General features: G+C 52.3%; 6 protein-coding genes across 6 annotated transcripts; all 6 read left to right on the forward strand.

The window, feature by feature from the left end:
* Positions 1-118: 118 nt before the first annotated feature.
* Positions 119-1,888, forward strand: A1O9_00155 (uncharacterized protein; the record flags this gene model as incomplete). The annotated part of the gene is made up of 1 exon (XM_013409319.1): positions 119-1,888. One exon carries the CDS (start codon positions 119-121, stop codon positions 1,886-1,888), a length of 1,770 nt encoding a protein of 589 aa, XP_013264773.1.
* A 925-nt stretch (positions 1,889-2,813) lies between these two features.
* Positions 2,814-3,425, forward strand: A1O9_00156 (uncharacterized protein; the record flags this gene model as incomplete). Its single annotated transcript, XM_013409320.1, has 1 exon — positions 2,814-3,425. A coding segment is annotated over one exon (612 nt), but the record flags the coding sequence as incomplete, so codon positions are not given.
* A 1,710-nt stretch (positions 3,426-5,135) lies between these two features.
* On the forward strand, positions 5,136-8,792 carry A1O9_00157 (uncharacterized protein; the record flags this gene model as incomplete). Its single annotated transcript, XM_013409321.1, has 3 exons — positions 5,136-7,543; positions 7,594-8,200; positions 8,250-8,792. 3 exons carry the CDS (start codon positions 5,136-5,138, stop codon positions 8,790-8,792), a joined length of 3,558 nt encoding a protein of 1,185 aa, XP_013264775.1.
* Positions 8,793-9,522: 730 nt separating this feature from the next.
* Positions 9,523-9,853, forward strand: A1O9_00158 (uncharacterized protein; the record flags this gene model as incomplete). Its single annotated transcript, XM_013409322.1, has 3 exons — positions 9,523-9,576; positions 9,632-9,663; positions 9,730-9,853. Coding segments are annotated over 3 exons (210 nt in total), but the record flags the coding sequence as incomplete, so codon positions are not given.
* A 455-nt stretch (positions 9,854-10,308) lies between these two features.
* Positions 10,309-10,974, forward strand: A1O9_00159 (uncharacterized protein; the record flags this gene model as incomplete). Its single annotated transcript, XM_013409323.1, has 1 exon — positions 10,309-10,974. The coding sequence occupies one exon, from the start codon at positions 10,309-10,311 to the stop codon at positions 10,972-10,974; it is 666 nt and encodes a 221-aa protein (XP_013264777.1).
* Positions 10,975-13,513: 2,539 nt separating this feature from the next.
* Positions 13,514-16,183, forward strand: A1O9_00160 (uncharacterized protein; the record flags this gene model as incomplete). The annotated part of the gene is made up of 2 exons (XM_013409324.1): positions 13,514-14,715; positions 14,848-16,183. Coding segments are annotated over 2 exons (2,538 nt in total), but the record flags the coding sequence as incomplete, so codon positions are not given.
* Positions 16,184-17,884: the final 1,701 nt, after the last annotated feature.

Raw genomic sequence — 17,884 nt, forward strand, 5'->3', positions numbered from 1 at the left:
GCATTTCACAAAATTTTTTGGAGAAGGTGGGTGCGGTCCACTGAAACCGAACAGACATTAAAATCTTCCCTTGCCTACCTGGCATTCCTGTTTCCCTCAATATTAGAGGGGCCTTGACATGTCGTCTTTCTTCACCCTCCCAGCTTCGCAGCGGAAGCGAAAACGAGGGGAAGACATTGTGGGAAAGGCAAGGAAACGGCGTGGAGTGGAAAAGAACGATCGAGGAAGAGATGCCACCGACGATTCCGCCCGCCGCAAGCCTTCGAGACCTCAAGACCGTGAACGAGACGAATCGATTTCCGGAAGCGAGTCTGAGACTGATATTGACCCTAAGTCTGGAGATGAGTCAGAAGCAACTTCTGAGGAGGACGAGAACAACGCAGACCGCCGGATACGCCTTGCTCAACGATACCTTGACAACATCAAGCACGAGGTAGACGAGGCTGGTTTCGATGCAGAAGACCTGGATAAAGATTTAATTGCCCAGAGATTAAAAGAAGATGTGGATGAAGCAAAAGGGAGACAATTCAGGCTTATTGCGACGAGACTAGATTTCCCAAATGCGTCGCACTCTATGTTCCGTGCAGACACTGAAAGCACAACGGGAGTCGCAGTTTGCCAGCCTTATGCCTACACCGTCAGCCGAGACAAGACTCTGATTAAATGGGAGCTGGTGTCTCCCACCGCCCCATCCAGCAGTAAGAAATCTACAGCACCACAGAGGAAGAAACCTAAGCAATGCGCATATGTTCGAGGCATCAAGGTCAGAGCATCAGCGCCACAACAGCATGGTCATACCGGAGAAATATTGTCTGTTGCAGCTTCACCAGATGGAAAGTATGTTGCTACCGGAGGAGCGGATAAGAAACTTATTATATGGTCCGCGGAAGACTTACGGCCACTGAAGACTTTCACCACTCACAGGGATGCTGTTACGGGTTTGGCCTTTGCACCTACGTCATCTCAATCTGGCTTCGGAGCACAGCTATTCAGTTCAAGCAAGGATCGATCTCTCAAGACTTACAATCTGGCCGGGGAGGATAGTCTCGCATATGTCGAGACTCTGTTCGGCCATCAAGACCATATTGTCGGTGTCTCGGCGGTCTCTGTGGATCAGTGTGTTACAGTTGGAGCAAGGGATCGAAAGGCTTTGTGGTGGAAAGTGGTTGATGAATCACTCACGAAATTTCTAGGCGATAGCTCGAGAAGCGAAACGTATCAGACAGGAAGTCTCGACTGTGTGGCGGCCCTCCCTCCGGCAAATTTTGTCACTGGCTCTGACTCTGGTGCAATCACTCTCTGGAATGTCCATCGAAAGAAAGCCGTCTTCACTGTTCAAACCGCGCACGGGGTGGAAGACCCACCGCCGCTTGAGGAAGTCACCTCTGAAATGGATCCCATCGTTATTGAGCGACTGAAAAAGAATGACGGTCGACAGCCTTTGCCACGAGCCATCACGGCTTTGGCAGCAGTACCAGGCACTGATGTCATTCTTAGTGGAAGTTGGGATGGGAGAGTGAGAGTGTGGAAATTAAGCGACGACAAACGATCACTCATATCTCTCGGGGCGATAGGAGAGGTTGAGCGTCACAGCGACTTCCCCAATGGATCTGTGAACGGAGCCGCAGACACTGCCGACGATACTGCCAACAAATCCGACACCAGTGAGGCGAGCCAACATGTGATTAATGGCTTTATTAATTCGATAGCTGTGTTTGAGCGAAGGAAAGAGATCGTCAACGAGTTTGGAGGCAAGAAGGAGGGCGAGTCTGAGGGCCTTTGCATTGTGGTAGGCACGGGGAAACAGATGAGACTGGGGAGGTGGATGAAGTTACCCAAGGCCAAAAATGGAGCGGTGGTGTTTGAGGTGCCATTATTGAAAACGTAGCTCGAAGTAGCTCGAAGTTCGTCGAGCCTCTTTAGCCTGAATAAGAATCATGAGTCTCAGGAGGCCAGGATCATGGGAAGGTCGAATAATGCCAGCCTTGCAGGTCACAGCGAAATGAGGCACGTGACCTTTGCTTGGCACAGTGTTAGTGCTAAAAACCTGTTCGAGCAATCGTCAACTTCTTTTTCTTCTTCTCTTCATCAAAAAAGCAACAGAGCCAGCCACGACCGTCGTTCCGTCTTTTCTCACAGCGACGTGTTGCCATGAACTCTTCATTGAGCTCAATGGCTCTGGAGAGCAATTCATTCCTTGTAGGAAGTTTCTTTCCCGTAGGGTCCTCTTCATTGAGGGCGATGGGCTTGGAATGTCGATTAATAGGAAACATTCTATGACTATATATGTTCCATCTTTTCTGCGGGCTCTATAAATCCAATGGGTCATTGGACATCCCCTGAATCTCTGCAATTTTATCCTATGACCTGAGCTCCCTTCGGCGTTGGAGAAAAAAATCATACGTTTCTGGTCTTCGATCCCGTCATCGCCCCAATTTATTCATTGGCTCGTTGGGAGCCGAGCTCTTCGAGCAGAATATTCATCTAGAAGGCGTTCTTGACCATGCTATGGTGCGTGCTTGCATTCCTCTCCCCAAAAGAGGGTGGGTTGTTGTGATCTGTTTTACATTCCTCACTCGGGTTATGTGGACGTGCATCTTCGAGTGGGGATCGGTCCAAGGTAAATATCATTCGTTCTACAAAGATCTCATACTTCCTTTCTCTCCCAGTTCGCCTTGACTCTCGTACATTCGTTTGAAGCATTTTGATTGTGCCCTAGTCACTCCTTTGACCTTTGTATTTTGCTGTTTGTCTTCTTCTCGGGATCCATCCATTCCTAAGTTCGGAGGCAGTCACTACCCAGATTCCTCGATATGAAACACACTTCACGATTCATGCCCATTGCGGCACTGCTTGCAGCTGGTGTGAGTGCACAGACAAGCACAATCGTCAACGATCCGCTCGACACAGGCGTCCTCACTGTCACTTATTCTGTGTGCCCAACAGCCCTGACAACCACGACTACCTTGTCCAGCACACTCACCTTCTGCGGAGCGACCCTTTGCAATGGAGCCTCTCCTACCATCACCCCACCACCAATGACGACTCCCGCTCCCAACGGAAACATAGGTCCCGTTCTCGACTACACGATGACCGGTGCCGACGGAAAGGTCACTGTTCTTCGACAGCAAACCTGGGTCTACGACCAGATCTGCAGCGCTGGCAATTGCCTCGAGCCGGCAACTTATATCATCACCGAAACTTGTCCCTGCATGGCTCATCCTACTGCAACTGCTATGCCAGCGGGCTTCACCACAACTGTGGTCCACTGCAATGCCTGTGCGGCCGATGGTGGTGTTACTACGGTTACTCTCACTACACCCTGCCCCACTGGGCCTTACGCGACTGTCACAGCCATTACCGGCGGCTCTGCCTCAGCAGATAGTAACGCTGGAGGACATGCTGGTTATGGCTCCGGCTCTGGTTCTGGAGCAGGTTCAGGTTCAGGCTCCGGCAGTGGAGCTGGCTCGAACGCCGGCTCTGGTGCAGGCTCTGGTGCAGGCTCCGGTGCAGGCTCCGGCTCGGGATCGGGATTGGGGGGCTCTGGTGCTGGATCGGGCTCTGGTGCTGGTGCTGGTGCTGGTGCTGGTGCTGGTGCTGGTGCTGGTGCTGGTGCTGGTGCTGGATCAGGCTCCGGCTCAGGCAGTGGATCGGGCTCTGGATCAGGCGATCGTGTCGGTTCAGGACAAAACAACGGCACCGTATCGCCACCTATTACGCCAGTGGCCGAGTTTCAGGGTTCTGCTGGCAAGACAGCGTTCGCATTGTCAGCTGTGTTTGCGGTTGTGGCTTCCTGCCTGGCTTGGATGGTGTAACGCTCGCGCACCATCCAGCAAGGATGCAATGCGGTTCCTTCAACGCTGCGGGTCACGGAGTTCGTCGAATTTTATTGGGACATATGGTTTCGAATGGCATCTCTGGTACACTGAAACTGTTGGGAAGGATCAAATGAACTGTGGCTGCTCGTCCAGTATGTAGTTGTTGGTAGTGATCGTTTATGTGATCTCAATTGTAGCAAATTCTCTAAGAACTTCCTTTAGCTGGCTTATCTTCACGTGGGCAGATGCATGAAACAACCTGTATCGATCAGGTCAGGCATGACCTTGACCTAGCAAAGCCGTTTGACTCGTCCATGATGGACTTAGTTGGTGGGTCAAGAATTGATACTCCCCCGGGCCAGGAGCGTTCTTGTACCAAACCCTCGAGAAGTGACAATCGTGCTGGCTGGCAGGGGAAAGGTGGGGGATTGTCCAATAGCTAGCAAGAGATGGGCAATTGACGCCCAAGTGCGAGGTACGTGGGGCAATAGGTGGGAGAAGGTCGAAATCAGCGCTTGGCTAGGCGGCTACAGAGCAAGCCAGCAACAGCGACGCGGGCGGGTAGAGGAGCTCCAGGGAGAGATGGATCCCCCCGAGTCCACCGTGCCAGCAGTGTGTGGCACAAATGATATTATGAGCATGGCGCATCAGCATCTGCTTGGGACCCTCGGGAGGCACCATTCTTGGAAGCATCGTTTAGCCATCTCGGTTCCTCAGTGCCAGTCGAGTCGCTCCTCCTTCTCCTGCAGGAAACGGGGCGTCGACGCGTGTAAGTAAGTCAGGTAGTAACGGCCCTCAGTTCAATGCACAAAGAGGAAGGTACGGAGACATTGTACATCTTGTACCCTACCAGGTGGGAAAGAGCTCTCGATCACCTTGCAAAGTCGCACCTGCCTTGCTGTACTTACTCTGCAGCGATTGCTCCTGCCCTACAGCCTTCTCCCTCCTTCCTCGATTCAATTCTACCAAGTCATTCACTCTTCCTGCCCACCTCGTCTCTCCTCTTCTCCCTCCCTCCTCCTCCGCTGTTACACTCCTAATATCCCTTATCATCCACCCCTCCCGACCTGTCCAGCGCTTGTTCCACCCCGTGTGTATGCCTCCAGGTCGCTGTTCAGGTCACCAGCATCTGACGTTCTAAATCAGTCTCCAAGGCCCCTGCCCACCCGGAATCGCCCTCAGCGTCATCCTTCCGGGCTCCACCAACTAAAAACCCTCCCCAACACTGCGGCACATTTGCCAGTTACTGGATTGCACTGCAAGACCCCTCATCATCTTGATTCATTCCATCAAAACCTGGGCGTCTCAACAGTCGCCATGAGTTTCTCAGGGCGCTCGCAGGGCAGGCCCGATGGCGAGATGTTCTTAAATCGTCCCAATGATCGCGACTCTCCCACAATTGTCGAGCCCTTACGCATCAACAAAAGAACTTCAAGTGCGGGCTCTGGTGTTCTGCCCGCTCAAAGCCCTCCCCCACAGCAGCCTACCCAGACCACCCATTACCCCATGCCTTCACTGCCGTACCCCGACGCCCATGCGAACGGTGCTCCTGCGCCAAACCCGGCTCCGAATGTCTATCCTTATCCAGATGTTAGAAGAGTGACGTCCCCAGAACAGCCCGGGAGTGCAGGAAGTGGCTCAAGGCAACAGGCAAAGAGAACTACATCAGGCGATGGGAAACCCGGTCAAACACTCGCCGAGAGGAGGGGCACTTTTCCCAAGCCTTTACCAGAATCCCCTGGGCCTGAGGCTCCGGACAAGGAAGGTCTCTTTCAACGCGCTCCTCAAAGAGCCGCGGGTCCTGCTACTGGCCCGCTGCCAAACAGTCAAGGTCAGCAGCAGCACCAGTATTGGCCTCCTCCGTCAGCGGGCTCCACTGCAGACGCGTTGAGCAGGTTGAATATTCGAGATCCCTCTTCCATCAATCGCATAAGTTCGACCGCCTCAACTTCAACCACGAGGGCGCAAAGAGGCTCCCCTCCTCCTCCCGAGACGCCAATAGCTGGCCCTGGCCCTGTCCCGGTCGCTCCCGGCGCACGGCCGCAGACTGACATCGAGGCACGGTACGCCGCCTCCGGCATCGCTGGCACCGCAACTTTGACCAACCTGCAGGCTCAAAGCTTAGCATCACAGCACAGAGCCGCTCAATATGGCAACCAACCGCCTCCGAGTCAAGCCCAGCACACAAATCCACCTCGCCGGCCATGGACACCCACAGAGGCTCCCGGAAGCACGGCTCATCCCGTGCCGACAGTATATCAAGGCATGGGTGAGGCACAGTCTTCTCCTCCCAGAACTTCTCCGCGACCACTGTCCCAACATGCACCACCGGTGCAATCTCCCGGGCGAGCTCCAGCCCATCCTGCTGAGAATGAGATTTCCAGGTTGCAGCCTCACGAGGAACCTCCACCTGCTTACTCGCAAGTGCCTGGTTCGGCAAATGGTAGACAATATTCCGCTGACAAGCAAAGACGGAGTACAGCCGGGGCTTCCTTACCACCGTCGGCAGGTGCTGCGCAAGTACCTATAAATGCAGCACCTGGAACTCAGATGCCAAATCAATCGGATCATCCAGCTTTTGCGAATGATCCCCGACAAGGGACACCAAGCCACGCGGTGCAGCCCGCTGCCAATGGCCATATGCAGCCACAGCAGTACCAGTTGCCCCAGACCCCTTCACAGATACCTCCGGCCTCCCCTCCGCCCCTCCCGGAAGGCTGGATCGCTCATATGGACCCGAACTCTGGCCAATATTACTATATCCACCTCCCAACCCAATCTACTCAGTGGGAGTTTCCCAAGGGCCCTACCCCCCTAAATCTGACCGATGCACCTTTGTCCCCGGCTGCAAGTATATACCAGAATCCTCTTGCTTCACCAGGTCTCTCTTTTTCACAAAAGCCTCTTGCTTCTCCCGGCGTACCTATGACGCCGGGATTTGATCAGCAAAGTGTGATGGGCCTGTCAAACCCGGCAGCTTTCACTGGACCTCCGCCAACTGCAGGTGTAGACTTGTACAAGATTGTTGCCACCAATGGAGTGTATTTCGGGCCATACCTGCGGTACTGTAATATGGACATCGATCGAGGCATTTGGTACGGATCAATTCTGCTGGTCACTGACGCACCCCAACCACCAACGATCCACATTCACCAAAGCACCGACCTATCACCGAATCCCCGCCAGCTCAAAGCCGCCAATATCTCGACTCACCAACGCTGGACCTTTTACAAGTATGAAATAGATCTTGTTATGGATGAGTCCGGGCCAGCAAAATGGACCTATGCGATCACATCACATCTTGGCTGCACCCGCTACGAATTTATGGTGGCGGGTAAGCACGAAACAAACTGGAGATTCATTGCAACTTCAGGAAATGACTTTTCGTTGAACGTCAGTACGAATGAGCGTGCTAGGCTCGGTGGAGCCGGCTTCATGTGGAAGGACATTATGCAAAAGCACGCCGAATGTGGTGGCTTCCACTGCCAACTTGGGCTGGGTGGTCAGATTTCTGCCGACAGATTATGGAAGGAAATCCCTTCACTAAAGCAGTGGTTAGCCATGAGTGGGAAAGAGAATCGAAAGAATGCCATCTGGACAGCGGCACACGAGGAGGACGTCACGCACGCCTATTTCCACTACTATACCAGTCATTTCGATCAGCCATATCTACGAGAAGCTTTTGCACAGATACCCCACGTTTTGATGATTGACGACCATGATATGTAAGTACATTTCATCCGCTGGAATTCTCTAGTGTGCTAACCGAGCGTAGTTTTGATGGATTTGGCTCCTACCCTGAATATATGCAATTCAGCAACATGTTCAAGAATATTGGTCGCATTGGAATTGAGATGTACCTGCTGTTTCAACACCATACGACTTTGGAGCTGCTCCGAAATGTCTCTGACGACCGAGATCTGTTTACGATTACAGGTACCGGATGGCATTTTGTCAAATACCTTGGACCAGCCGTGGCTATTGTTGGACCAGATACGAGGAGCGAAAGAAATCCGCACCAAGTTATGGCTGGGCCGACTTATCAGGGCCTTTTCCCAAAGATTGCGTTGTTGCCTCCAACGATCCAACACTGTATTTTGCTGATAGCTGTCCCTTTGATCTACCCACGATTGGATGCCGCCGAGTCCATCGCACATACTGTTGCAACTGGCAAGAAAGCTGTGACTGGAACATACAACCTTCTTGGAAAGGTAACCAGCTCTGTAGCCGGGGTTGTTGGTGCAAAAGGCGCTGTCGGGTCAGGATTTGATTCTGTCAAGAGAGCGGTCGGAAAGTCCGGCCTGATGGGAGGCATCTTGAGTCCATTCGGAGATATAGATGTTCTTGATGAACTGAAAGATCAATGGACGCATGAGTCAAAGGTATGTTTATAAAAGCGGACTTGTGAATTACTTGATTAATCTGTCGCAGGACCTTGAACGAACCTATCTCATCCGAACACTACAAGGGATCTCTCATCAGCGATCAATACGCTTCACATTCCTCTCCGGAGCGGTGAACACATGCGGAGCAGGACTTGTCCACGATCCATCTCATCCATCCGACCACAAGACTATGTATCAACTCATTTCATCCTCTGTGGTCAACACGCCGCCACCGAGCTACGTCATGAAACTACTCAATAACAACAAACCACTCTATATTCCTCCGAATGGGCAGAGGTCAACCCCGCAACAACCGACTGATACCAAAGAAGATATGATGGAGATATTCAGTCATGATGTTAACGGCCAGCCCACCAACAACCGCAAGTTGATGGCACGGAGAAACTATGTGGCAATTGTGATTTATGACCCGGAGATTGTGAATGGCACGTTTGGGCAAACCGGAATGAGTCGGGGATCGGGGAAGTTGAGTCTTGCAGCAGATTTCCTTGTCCAGGGTGAGGGTGCCTATGGCAATGTTGTGAAGTTTGGACCGGTGGTTGTACCGAGTTTGGAATATGGCCGCTGACTAACAACCATTTTGGGCGACCTGGGACAGTGTTGTGACGCAAAGGAATGAGGACAAGGGAGAGCACATGTATTTTGGCATTTCGGATTGAAAATGTAAGCAAAGCAGACCCATGTCGGAATGATGTAGCGAGCATAGCGGCGGATATACCGATTTATCCAACCTCGTGACTGAAGGCTTATTGAGTCCATCCACCAAGGTACCTTGTTTCAAAATAGTAGCTCTTTCCACCAGTAGGCAGCAAAAGTCGTCGAAGGTGCCGGTGGAAGCTGGCCCAGATTAGCATCCAGTATTGGAAAAGCTCCGTGATCGCGTCCTTCGCGGAAGGGATGGAATCGCCGAATATAAATTACACTGAATGCATTTCAGGGAGGTTCAGATTGTATGCACTTAAGCAATGTACCATGCTATGGCTTGCATGCTTTTAAAGTTCGAGATTCGCATGAACTTTCGTTCTACAAATAGTCTATACTATCAACATAGAAGTTGTTATTCTAGGAGATCAATTGCAGTATACTCTCCTTTAAGAATGGCTGTGGAACTTAGGACTCAGTCGGACCAGCATGTGGAATGGCAGCTAATTACAATTTTTTTTGAGAGCGAGATGACAAATTTCAAATGACACGGACCGGAAATATCTCCAATAGCTTCACTCCGCCTCAGTCTACTGTGAGGCGTGACCATCATTCCATTTGTCGTAATGGCGGTGCGTCTATCAGGATTGCAGCGAGAGGTCCTGAAACTATATCGACAATGCCTACGCGAGGCTATGAAGAAGCCTGAGGTGAGTCCTTGGTAGCTACCGTCGCCAGAAGCACGAATTAAACTCCCCCCTCCAGGCATCAAGGCAGAACTTTCGCAATGCCGCCCGGTGAGTAACATGCTCTTCCCCGAAGATGGAAGGACGGCTGGGACATGAATCTAATCGCGACCACAGGCGAGAATTTCGTAAGAACCAGAACATCGACAAAAAGGATTTTGGCGCCGTGGAGACCTTGCTCAGAATGGGGCATCGGAAACTCGAGCTCTACTCGTCACCCGGAGTTAAGGACATTCATTGAGCATTTGGATTCCTAGATCTGAGGCCAGATACCCGATATCAAGACGAAAGATCTCACCAACGCCTGGTTCTGAGCGCCAACGTGGCAAGACTCGAGATGTCTCATTCTCACAGACAGCTCTGTCACGTGATGTAATGGAATCTCATGGTCACTCGGAGAAATGTATCGCCACTTCCGGAGCATTCGAGAATAGGCACGAGTATGCTTGCGTCTTACAGAAGCGTCCAGCAATACCGAGATGTCTGAATCTCTCTAGGTAATCATTGCTTGCTCATCAAACTCGCTCGGTCTAGCATCTTCTATCAGGCAAGATGAATGCCTATAAAGTCCTAGTCGAAAATGCACTTCCAGCACTCGACCATCATTCAAGAACAAGTCTCATGCACTCAGCTCGAAGAAGTATTCCTCGATCATCATCCAACATCATCAAGCTCACTTCAACTCCATCAAGAAAGATGTCTTTTCTCTTCCCCAGAATCGCCTACGCTCCCGTACCATGCTCTCCCGCTCGCCACGAGGTTGCACCGCTCTTTAGTCTACTTGACGAGACCTTCAACGAACTCCAGAGAGCATCTCGCCAGGCACGGAAACCATTCAATCCCCGCTTCAATGTCAACGAGACCAAGGAGGCATACTCACTTGAGGGTGAACTCCCTGGCATCGACCAGCAGAACCTCAGCATCGAGTTCGTCGATGAGCACACCTTGACCATCAAGGGCCGCACCGAGTCGCACACGGAATCTGGTCGCCGCCCTGAAGCGGTCGAAACCGAGAAGAAGGCAGCCGTCGAAGACACTCCCGTGTCCGAGACCAGCAGCGTCAAATCTCACCAAGCTACTGTTGAAGACGAGGAACCAGCCAACGCATCTGCCGTCACCGATGGGAGTACCGAAGTGGCGGCAGCTACACCAACGGCAGAGCCAGCCAAGACGGAGACGCCAGCAACACCACAAAGTCACCGGTGGATCTCAGAGCGCCATGTCGGAGAATTCACTCGAAGCTTCAGCTTCCCAGCTCGGGTGAACCAGGATGCTGTCAAGGCATCGTTGAAGAACGGCATTCTCAGCATCGTTGTGCCCAAGGCTCCTGTTGCCGAGAGCCGCCGCATCAACATTGAGTAAAGCAGAAAAAGAAGAAAACCTCAAAAGACCCAAAAAGGCCAAGCCCATCGCCGGCTCTGGCGAGATATTTTTGTAACAACAAATCTAGAAGGACATCCCGCATCCATACTTACCTGGGTACACGGGCAGCAGGACCAAAAACTCATGGATGCAATGGATCAATCGGAACCCTCTGGATGTATCAGCATTTTAGATAACTTGCAGCATAGCACAGCGGGCGGTGTTCAATCAGGTTTTCCCCACCGGGGTGGTATTCATTGCGTAGGCATGTTGCAGCTCGGCGTGTGAGTGGGTTCTGTATGTACAAGTACTTGGTACCTTGGAAGCGGATCTCTTGCTCGCCTCCCTAGGTACGGAGGACGTCAAGTAGACTGCTGACAATAATGATGATCACCCGATCGAATCTTGAAAACGTGTTTCCGTAATAAGTTCTTATCGTGTGCTTGAACGGTAGTTGTTTTTCTGTGCGTTTGTTATGTTGGTAACCAGGTGTTGACCCTACGAATTTGATAAATACCTGCGCTTCCAATTTCCCCGTACCTCGTTCTTAACGCATTATCGCTGGTGTGCGTGTGCCCACTTACCAATGTCGCTAAGTCACACGCAGCGCAACGCATGTGCATGTGCAGCTGCATTTATCGTTCTTGAAATAACAATACAGGGCCAAACGGGCGGTGCTGGAGGGAGGACGTACCCATCCCGGATTTAAAGCCGTCCAAGCAGCGAGCACGATTGGCGTCCTCTCAACGTTCTAAGTTGCGAGGCCTACTGCTCGTATGGACTACCTCGTGGGTCTCCAAAACCACCAAACGCTGGTAGACACTGAAAGCATAAAAATAGCTTACGCAAGCGACTACGCACAGCCAGGACTCCCGGACCATGCATTCACTCTGCAACATTGGGACAGGTGCGTCAAACTCGAAGAGGCGGATGTGTCACCCAGACAGATATGCAGCCGGATGGGGACTTCCAGCCACCATAGTTCTTCTCTGCGCCTCATAGAGTCGTGGACTCGTGGTTGAGAGATTCTCATTCGCCTAAGTTAAAGGCTCGATTTCCAATGCCGATCCCATCGATGATCCCATCGATGATCCTCGAGGAGATTTGCACTGCAGGCGAGGTCTGAACTTCTGTGGAACGAAGCTGGGCAACCTGACGAGCGAGGGGAGCGAGATTTGTGGACTCGGTAAACACAGGTGAACCACGGAGGGGACTGACTACCTTAGGCGTGCGGTCGTGTTGGCGTTTGGCCTTGGGCCTTGGGCCTTGGGCGGGTTGTTGGCATTGCCTCCGCAGAGTATCGATGATATGAGGGCTATTGCCATGGTGACTGCGACCCATGGACAGCGGACCGTGGCCTCTGAAGAGGAGGCCTGGAGAATGCCTGGGAGGCACCAGGAACGGCTAGCTGGTTAGAGCCGGTGGCCCCCAAAACCAATACCGGGTGGTTCTCGCTTGAGGCGTCACAGGCTCCCTTTGGAGGTTAGTCGTGGCTCAAGCTTGGTTTTAGTTTGTGCCGCGATCTGAATTCGTGCAGTGGTGGGCCTGGTGTTAGGGTGGGTAGGCGTGGAGACAGCCCAGGTTCCCAGTTTCCAAGTAACCAGTGCACACTGCATGCAGTCGGGAACTCTCCTCCGGACGAGTCCTGTGTCCTGACTCTTCTGTATGGGCCCCTCCCATCCCCCCGGAGGTGCTCACTGCCCACTCGTAATGCCTATTCCACGCCTAACAAACCGTCCTCTCCGGGCGTCGTTTGTGGCTTGTCATTGAGTTTCCCTCACCCTGGCTACCAACATGTTTACCTGTCTCGCTTTCCACCCAATCAATCCCTCGTCCGCCGTACAGATTGCAGAACCGGGGGGCCGGGGGGCCCCAATCATGCAATATCAATCATCCTGGTCGATTATCGCCTCCGCCTCGTCCATCACGACCTTTGCCCGCGTCCAGCTGCTTGCTTCCTGCTTGTTTGAAACTCGCCATGCCGTGAGCTCTTCATCCTGCAGGACAAGCTCTCATGACCGAGTCGCAAGGTCCGGTGCAGGTTCTTAATACGCGTCTGCTTGTCGTCATTGCCTGTGCTGTCCTTGTCGTCTTCCCCCTCATCGTCGTTCGTTATTTCCTTCGTCATTGACTTGACTGACTGTCCTTCGCTGAGCTGCTATCCACTACCTACTATATATCTCTGATCTAGTCGTTACGATCAGCACCTGCACTGACTACGCCGCTTGTCAAAAAGCTTTCAGCCTCGAAGACAGCAAGGTCACGCGCCGCTGCGACCCATCCCCGCCGTCCAGCCGCGTGCACGGTTGTTACCCTTCTTCTCTAGCTCCAGCATCTTTTCGGCATGGCTCTGGTCATAGCGCCTCATTAACACCATCCCTCGCACTCTCCAGTCGAGCGTCTGCTGCCAGAGGTGCTTTGAAGGTTCTCCAACATGGCTTTGTTTGGGAGACGGAAACCTGTGGTCCAGGTTGAGATCGTTCCTGCTCCTGTTGATGAGCAAGAAGCCAAGAGAGGGAGAGAAGATGAAAAAGACCGAGAACCTCGTCGAAGGCATCGCTTGTCAAAACCACTCACCAATGGCAAGGTCTCAACCAGTGCATCAACCACAAGTCTGCAGGAATCCGTCACAAAGAGCCGCAGTCCGAGTACTTCAGAACTGGTCAGTGGTGGCCAACTGTCTTCTCATAACAGCAAGCCTGACCTGAGAAAACAAATCCGAAATGAGGTCTTTGATACGGACAGACTATCTCCGCAAGATGCCCTTAAGAGTACCTCGACGCTGAGTGTCGCACAGATGATTAGACAATTCGACAAAGCTCCCACAGCGTCCGAAGGGTCTTGGCAATCTCCATCCGCTGCGAGCAAGCCCAAGAAGAGAAGGTCGCTTCTATTGAGACGATTCTCTGCCCAGAACTCGGCTGACTTGAGTCGGTCATCGAGCAAAGAGCGTGCCGATCCCAAAAATGTCGAACCGGCAGCTCGATCACCCAACTCTTCAGTGGACAGGATCGCTGATTCCCCTGCCATTCCTCCAACTCGTCGAGCTTCCTTCACTCCTGGTGCTGCCACAAGGAAGCCATCCGCTCCCCTTTTCGGCGAATTGAAGCCAAAACAGGACCCAATTCAAGAAGCAGACGAGCGAAGCCTTGTAGGGTCCGAATATCTCGGCTGGCAACCCCGGCCTCCAACCATGATTGGACGAGCCGGCACTCCTGCGGATCTCAGCTATTCTCATCTCGCAGGACTCAGAATTGGGTCTTTGCAGGTCATGAATGGACGAGCGTCTCCTGCATTTAGTGAGATGTCCAAGGTTTCTAAGCATCTCCTCGCCGTGCCCAAGACGCTGAGAGACGTATCGAGCGAGTATGGTGATGCGGACCAGGCCACTCACGAGACCATTCCGATCGAGGACCCGATTCGCGTCGGAACACCCAATGCAGCCAAGGAGCTTCGAACCTTCAGCTGGGAGACTGTCGTGGTCGATGGTGAAGAGACTACTGATCTGGAGTCAGAGATCGATGTCAGAACCAAGATTCCATTAGACATGGATGACGACCAGGCATCCATAATGGCAAAGGAATACATGGCTGAATTGCCTCTCAGTCCCTATATGTTGCATGCCTCCAGCTCTTTGCCAGGGTCGCTCCGCCGACTCGGATCTGATGGGTCTTTGCAGAAGACTCCCTCCATGACACCCCTCCAGAAGACGCCATCAGTCAATTCTCTGCAGAAGAGTCCGTCGGTGACTTCTCTCTACAAGACGCCCTCAATGACTTCTTTGCAGAAGGCCCCGTCAATTCCATATTTGCAAAGGTCTACTTCGATGACGTCTTTGCAAAGACCTCCTTCTCCTGAATCTATGCACGCAAGAACTCCTTCGTCACCGGTTAGTTTTCGGACGGTATCAAGCCTTTCACACACCGGGTCGGTTGTAAGACGGCCAAGTTTGCGACTGGCCACGGTGCTTGACCCTCCCATTGAGGCGGCGGAGAATGGTGATCAGCCTCGGAATAGCGTGATGAGCTGGTATTCCGCGATGGAGCCAAGCTTCACCCAAAATGCGCCCTTCCAATCAGCTGTCGAGTTCCGAGTACAAAAGTCACCCGCTCGACCTCAGCCTCAGATTAACCTTGACAAATCTGACAGCGGCTATAGCTCAAATAACTCTCTGCGATCCCTTCGCATGGCAAATTTTGCTTCTGCTGTTCCGCGAACAATGCTTGCACCTCTAGTGGTGGCTCGTCCACCAGAGCCTGAGCTGCGAACTATGCCATCCCAGCTGCAACATCGGCCAAGTATTCTCAAGTCACGTAAAACAGAGCCCACTGTGCCTACTTTTGCAAATCTTCGTCCTGCTGTCATGCCAATGAGCTCGACACCAGCAGTTCCTTCTACTGTCGAGGCATCAATTCAGCCTATGAAGCAACGCAAGAAGCTTCAGAAGAAACGCGCGCAGAGCCAACATTCAAATAAAATCGCTATCACAAGAGTTCGATCTTTTGAGGCAGAGACTGTCCCAGCGATTCCTGTAGATGCCATGGAGAATCTGCGAATCCGAACTCAGGAAGTTCCCGAGCTTGAACAGACCTACGCCAAGCTAAATACTCAAGCGAGCTCGTCGACTATGTTTCTTCCCATGAATGATATTAGATTTCCTTCACCTGAGCCACCATCAAAAGCACGTGATCGGTCACGGCGCCCAAGATCTCTCAGCCGGCCCCGATCGTGGATTAGTCGGTCGAAGGAAGACAACTCAGGGTCGAGACGTGTTTCTGATCTGAGTCAAAGTGATGCGCTGGCTATCATCAATGATTCCAATACTGCTACATCCTCACTAGGTGGCAGTCCATACACAATTGCCCACGAGAACTTCGTTTTAGACCCTCTTCCGGGGATCACCAAGCCGCATGTGAAAGCATCCCGTCCCAAGTCCATGATGGATGACAGAATGGCTGTTGCGGTTGCCAAATTTCGCAGACAGTCTCTCCAGCAGCGCGAGGCTTTTGCTGAAAGGCGGCCTTCGTTTAATGATAGGGGTGGCATTCCTGGCAAGACCCTTCGTCCAGCTAGCTTCATCGGCGAAGCCCCGCCAATCACCAAGGAGATGCTCCAAACGGTATATCGAACTTCCTCGATGCAATCACAAGGACCCAAAGATGACAACCCAGCTCCTCCTGCGCCTAATCGTCCCCCTCCACCGCCTCCGTCCCATTCGCCTCGTCCAACTTATGTCAACTCGGTTCCTCCTGCGCCTGATTATGCTCCACCACCTCCACCACACTCACCCCATCCGGTTTATGTACGCCCAGTCTATGTCGAATATGAGGAGGACTTTTCCGACAAGGTGATTGCACCGCCTCCGCCATCCCACTCGCCTCGACCTGTTGATATTACCCCAGACCCGTGGGCCGTTCAAGCGGCGACTTGGAGAGCTCGAAGACAGTCTGCTGGCGAAGCACTTCGAGAGCAAGCTACATATCTTCAAGGGGCTGAAGAGACGATGCATCATGTTGAAGAGCCTCTTTACCCTCTGATCCCGCCACGGAGCGAACCAGGAAGAGCAGGTTGGCCAGAGTTCAGTGCTTTTCCAGAGACTTATACCGCTTCGCATCAACAACAAGGAGCCTTTTATCAACCATATCATGCAGAATATTATCCAGACAATGACCACCCTCGTGGTGAAGAGCACTACCAGGAGAATACTAGATTTGATGGCCGCTATCACCAGGAGGCTTCCACAAATGACAGCGAGACCGGTCGTGGACGTCCCACGAGTTCGCGCGGCCTTGTTCAGCGCAGACCACTCCCTAACCCACGTACAAGCGGGCCGCAGTATCAATCACGTCCCCACTCGCAAGCACCGAGCCTTCGAAGCCAAGCATCCTCTCTTGCTGAAGAGCTTCATCCAGAACATCTCGATCCTCCTCAGGCAGCACCCGAATTCGGTCGTTATTCTGGTGGTATGGGTTTCGGTTATGAACGTGAAAACGGATTTGGCGGATCGGCCGGGACGAGGTCCGTGAGTGGTAAGGCGGAAGCAGCCAGAAAAGGAGTTCCGTTGAGAGCTGGCTATGGAATTGATCTCGGAGACGTACCTGTGCTTCGAATGGTGAGAATTTGAAGGATACGATCGTGTTGATGGCGTAACGGGCCGGAGATTCTAGAGATGGCTGCCGGCGACTTTTACGAATTTTATTTCTCATGGATACCTACGACGGTGGAGGCGTTCTACTTCAGCACATAGGCGACACAGACGCCGGCATTTGCTCATCACATTCTTATGAGAGAGGCTGTACGTCTTTTTGACTGTTTCTTTGAGCATTATCAGATGCCAGCACATTTATACCCCCAGTTAGAGATCACTGGTTTCCCGTACTACTGTTGGAAATTATGAGCTTGGGTTGGATTTCAGGATAATATAACCAACGGAGAAATGGAATTTGTATATATACATATAACCCCCAATTGAGAGTTGATACTTGGATCAGGAAATTATAGAAATTTGGATATATCATAACATGATGGCGTTCTGCTTCTCCGATGTGTGCTATATCTATACACGTGTGACGTCCGGTCTTTGATTCACTTGCTCTGTTTGCGTGCTGCCATTGCTGCCAGTGCTGCCTGTGACCGACCACGCTTGATTCGCATATCACCGGTGCGTGCCAACGTCGGCCATTTGGAAACCGATGCACAGCGACAGAACAAGCGAGTGGGGTCAGTCAGGACAAGACGTGAGGTGAGAGGACATGTTTGTTACCCACAATCGCAACATGAGAGAGGGGGGGGTGTTGAAGCGAGCCCTGTCCTGATCTGCCACTGCCACTGCCACTGCCACTGCCCATTGCCCACTGCAGGATGAGCCAGTGAGACAAGATCGAGATGTGCTTTCTCGAACGCCATATGC

Source organism: Exophiala aquamarina (assembly GCF_000709125.1).
Source record: "Exophiala aquamarina CBS 119918 chromosome Unknown aczIA-supercont1.1, whole genome shotgun sequence".
Lineage (NCBI taxonomy): Eukaryota > Fungi > Ascomycota > Eurotiomycetes > Chaetothyriales > Herpotrichiellaceae > Exophiala > Exophiala aquamarina.